Genomic DNA, 5,000 nt, shown 5'->3' with positions numbered 1-5,000 from the left:
GATGGACTATGGGAAATGGAATTTAAGAATAAGTGACTACGTAAACTCGAAGCAGTAATTTTATTCTGTAACTCAGAGCTTTTTGTGCTTTGCTTTGAATGTAAACTTGACAGATGGTTAATGTACAGCCACTCAGTCACTGAGCTTGAGTTTCCTTTTTTGAAGCCTTCAGGTCCCAGGAAGGAAGGGGAGAAGGGCGGGAGGTCCTTGTTTCTTCGCTCCCTTTAAAAAGATGTTTGTATTCCCGTCATCCTGAAATTACTTCCAAACTTGTTCTCAGCTTTTCATCCCTAAAATGGTTCAGTGTTCCCTTGTTCCCTCTTCCTCAGTTTAAATTTAGCCCATCATGTTCTCTCGTTTCCGAAGCCTCCTTGAGAGCTCCTCTTTTTTCAACATTGAAGACCCTTTCAAATGACGCACGATTAGCCAGTTGTGAACTACCACAGTATAAATCTCCACTATTACTCTTTTTTTTACTCTGGACAGTTAGTTCATATCATTGTAAAAATATACGTATTTTCGTTTCCATCTTTTAAGGACGATTAAGACAATTTTAAACCTTTGAAGTGGGATTGACTCTACACTGTATCACCAAGTAGATATGTTAAGGGCCCTTTGCAGGTTAGTGATCACATGGTACAAAAACCGCCATATCGGGACGCGAAATTGCCCACTGGGACATCTAAAACAAAGAAAATTTAGATTAACTAGCTTTGTTTTAGATGTCCTAGTGCGCAATTTGCGTTCCAGTATGGCGGTTTTTGTAACATGTGATCACTATCCTGCAAAGGGCCCATTGGCACCATGTAAAAGAACAATAAGTCTTTTTGCATAACAAAACGCGTCCAATATTGTGACGTTTTAAGTCTTCATCGCTGCCGGGAAAGTGTATTCAAAATTACCTTCACAACGGGAATAGTTAAGGCTGCTCTGAATCCACTTCAATTAACTTCAGATAAATACTTTTCAACTTTGATAAGCGTTTTATCTTAGCCTGCTGATCACTTTTCAACAATAAAAATGAGGGTCATCGCGTTCATTTTGAGACAATCGTTTCTAAACAAATTTAAATTAGGGTGTTTTTAGATGGCTTTCTGTTGTTATGGTGACCTATTATTTCACGAGAAATTGTATTTTTTTTAATGATGTTTGGAGATCTAACGAGATCGTTTGATCTCCAAATAAACCTGATGAAGGCTGGTATTGGCTAGCCGAAATATCGTTTAAAAATACATTTTCGGGTTGTTTTATCAGTCGTGCAGTAGTCTATATTTTTAAATTAATTTTGACTGATCACGATCTTCTCTGATTCAACGCTGTGCAAGAATTATCGTCCACGGTTTTTGCAGTGGTTTTAAAACTTCATTTTTACTGTCATTCCACAGTAATGAGTAGATCTCGTTAACCAAAAATTAGTGTTTCATATGCTACAACAACGTTGCCGTTATGTGTTGTAGACTCAATCCTTGTAACTGAAAAAGCGGTCTCTTGAAATTGTTGAAACAGCTGGTTTGAGCTACTTTTTTTATCAACTGGAAATTCTTTTGTTTTTTCTCACCTCCGTCTAACGTCAATTACTTGCAAGATCCTAAGATCCTAATTTAACATAACAAGTAAGTACTAAAGAGTGCAAGAAAGTGTTGTGAGTCAAACACGCAAGGGGACATGTTTTAAAATATGAACTTTCGTTCTAACGAAAAAGAAAAAAATTAAAAGAGGGTTAAAGTAAATTTCATTCATAGCGTTCAGTTAAAGCAGTCTTCTCGATAAACAGCAATTAACCCCCACCCACCCTCCCAGCTCTTTACCCCGTCTCCCCGCAAGTTAAAATCATCGGCAGGGAGCATTTTGTTTTTCATTTGGAAAATAATTACAGTTTTCTTGAATTCGTAAATTCCGATATAAGAATATTTAATCAAAACAGTCGAAAAGAAAATTTCAGTTGTTTCAAGATTTGACTTTTAAATTCTTTCAGTTTCCCAACAACTGAAACGAAAATCATAAATCCCCATTTGCAGTTAACATAACAACTATTATTTAAATTAGCATTTACTTCACTTTCTTTTGATCACTCAAATATTACATACATTTAATGATCCGTGATCTTTAATTGTGGAATAGCAAAATTTACTCTCTCAATATAATTGTCCTTCCCGTAACAAATCGAATCCCCTCGAAAATCAGTGGATAACAATCCAAACTCATGGACAGTATCATATATCATGAAAAACTGCAACATTTTGACCAGTAACTTGTTGTAACAGGAGAACTGTCTTTCAGATTTAAGGTTTCCTCTTGGCCATCAGGTGATGCAAGAGGCGAACCGAGTTTTTCTCTCAGTTCTTCCGCCATTGTGTTAAACACGTTGTCTACGTTAGTGCGGTCTTTGGCGCTTGTTTCAATAAACGAAATATGGAGCCTTTCAGCAAAAGTTTTTGCTACACTGTATTCGACTTGTCTTTTTCCCAACAAATCGCATTTATTCCCAACCAGAAGGTTATTCACTCCATCACAGGCATAGCGGTCCACTTCTTCCAACCATTGATCGATATGCAAATAACTTTCCTTTTCGTTAACATCGTAGACAATTATAATGCCGTGTGCGCTTCGATAGTAGGCCGTCGTAAGCGTGCGGAAACGTTCTTGCCCCGCCGTGTCCCAAATTTGAAGCTTAACTACTTTACCACCGACAAGAATCGTCCGTATTTTGAAGTCCACGCCTATTGTACTTATGAAGCTATCTGTAAACGTGTCGTCTGCGAAGCGAATCAGCAAACATGATTTCCCAACGCCAGAGTCTCCGATCAAAAGCAGTTTAAACAAATAGTCGTAATCCGGATTCATTTATCGGCTTCTATCGGTATCACTTCCGTCTAAACTTTATGTTTGGAATTGAGGATTCAGGTTGATATTTCGCTTACCGCTTTTCGTCAAAGGGAACAGATTTCCATATTATCTATCAGAAATTTAAACTTTCCTTTGCCTTGTCGGTTTATTGTTAAAATGGTCAGATACCTGCTGGAGGGCAAGTGACGTCAGGATCAATAACAAAAAAAGTTGATGTTGCGCGTGTGCAAAAAATTCGTCCAGTTATGACATGTTTAACCACAAAAAAAGATATGCCCTTGCAAAACTCTGATATATTCTAACCAGTTGGTTCCAATGTCAACAGGAACTCTGATGTACTCGTTTGCAATGACGATGCTGATTAGATGAGAAACGATTAAATATTTAGACTCGGGAAATAGTCAATACAAGCTAAAAAAAAAATCAAAATTTCTGAATTATTAACGCTTTTCAACTGTTTTACATGACGATTGTCACGTGGGAATCTCATGGCACATTTTTGCTAATGAGTCGTTTGAATTGCCAAAGGTAAAGGAAAGGAAAGGAAATGAAAGGAAAGGAACTTTAGGCCCGTCGCATTTCACATGTGCCGAATCTAATGCAAATGAGCGAAAACAATACACTTTTCTCATTTGCATTAGATTCGACACATGTGAAATGCGTCGTTCAAAACGGTCCTCGTCGTTCTAGCGTTGGAGCACTAATTGGGGACGCTGTAAACTGAAATTAACAATGAACACAAATCAAGTCAAATGTTGGTTTTTGAGGAGAGGGTATAAAACTGGAGTACCCGGAGAAAAACCTCTCGGTGCAGAGCAGAGAACCAACAAACTCAACCTACATATGACGCCGAGTCTGGGAATCGAACCCGCCGGGTCACATTAGTGGGAGGCGAGTGCTCGCACCACTGCGCCATCCCTGAAAATGTAAATTCACAAAATTCTCAGTGAGTTTATTGATAAACATCATTAGTACCTCGTTTACATTTTCTTCCCCATGTTGCTTACCCTGGGTGCCAGAGGACCGTTGATTTGGAATTGCAGAGCATTCTCTCCGACCTTGAAAAAAAATTCCTCTGGCACCCAGGGTACATACAACAACAACAACACCTTTATTTGTACCCTACATTAATTTACATGATTAACATATATATATAACCTAGATATATTTTGTGGAGCGGGTTGGATTTAGGAAAGTGGTCATCAATGAGTGAAGGAAGCATTTGCCAACTTTGCTTGAAAAAAACCAAGAAATAGTACAGGCTGCTTAAAATTACCATTAAGGGCTAAAACGATAGGGCAGCCTTACTTAGGTTATTAATAAACGATTACATTAAAATGTCAGGTTACACAATCACGCACACACTGCACAAAACAAAAAAATAAAAATGGCTAGCAGAAAAAAGAAAACAACAAAAGAAAGCTAAGATGCCAGTATTGAACAACGGAAAGCCAGAAAAAGTATAGTGTTGGTAAATCTTTTCGCAATTAATATTTGGCAATAAGAATTGACTTAAACTTTTCCTTAAAACGTTTGAGAGAGAAGAGCTTGATGTCATCACTCATATCATTCCAAACTTTAGCACCCTGGAACTTTATGTTGGAAATTCCACTGATAATTTGTTCTGGCTTTTGGGATAGCATAGATCATCCTGGAGGACAACCTAGTGTTATATCTATGTAAGTTACCAACAGGATTAAAAAAGGTATCAAAAACTGAAGGTAGAAGTTGATAGTGGAACTTATGCATAAACACTGCAAGTTGCCCTGTGAGCGCGGATTACGTTTGTCAGTACAGCAAACGATTGTTAAAACGAACGAATCGCGTTTGAAATGCGTGATCTCGCACAAAGGAGGTAGGTTGCAGAGTTTCCAATTTCCCCCTGGAGCAAACAGAAGTCTGACTCAGTAATTCCGTGACGTAATTTCCGCACCGAATAACGTGTACCAAAACATACGAAAACCGCTTTCCGTATGGTTTGATCATACCGCAATTCCGAACTTTGGAACAGCAATTTCCGAAATACCGCGCTAAAAACTAACAGATACCGCGTTTCCGCAGACCCCAATGTCCCCCTCCCTCAATGTCCCCCTTTTGTCAGAAGTGCCTGACCAGACCCGTCAGTTTACAAAGAAAATGCAACAATTTGAAGG

General features: G+C 38.4%; 1 protein-coding gene across 1 annotated transcript; it reads right to left on the bottom strand.

The window, feature by feature from the left end:
- Positions 1-2,033: 2,033 nt before the first annotated feature.
- Positions 2,034-2,983, bottom strand: LOC138038317 (uncharacterized). The gene has a single exon (XM_068884120.1). The coding sequence runs from the start codon at positions 2,842-2,844 to the stop codon at positions 2,221-2,223; it is 624 nt and encodes a 207-aa protein (XP_068740221.1). The 5' UTR covers positions 2,845-2,983; the 3' UTR covers positions 2,034-2,220.
- Positions 2,984-5,000: the final 2,017 nt, after the last annotated feature.

Source organism: Montipora capricornis, chromosome 2 (assembly GCF_036669925.1).
Source record: "Montipora capricornis isolate CH-2021 chromosome 2, ASM3666992v2, whole genome shotgun sequence".
In the NCBI taxonomy this organism is placed as follows: Eukaryota; Metazoa; Cnidaria; class Anthozoa; order Scleractinia; family Acroporidae; genus Montipora; species Montipora capricornis.
This window is presented reverse-complemented; position numbering and strand designations above follow the sequence as displayed.

What these genes read in the sequence shown, in the direction of transcription:
- LOC138038317 (XM_068884120.1), bottom strand. Translation starts at nt 2,844, where the DNA reads ATGAATCCGGATTACGACTATTTGTTTAAACTGCTTTTGATCGGAGAC.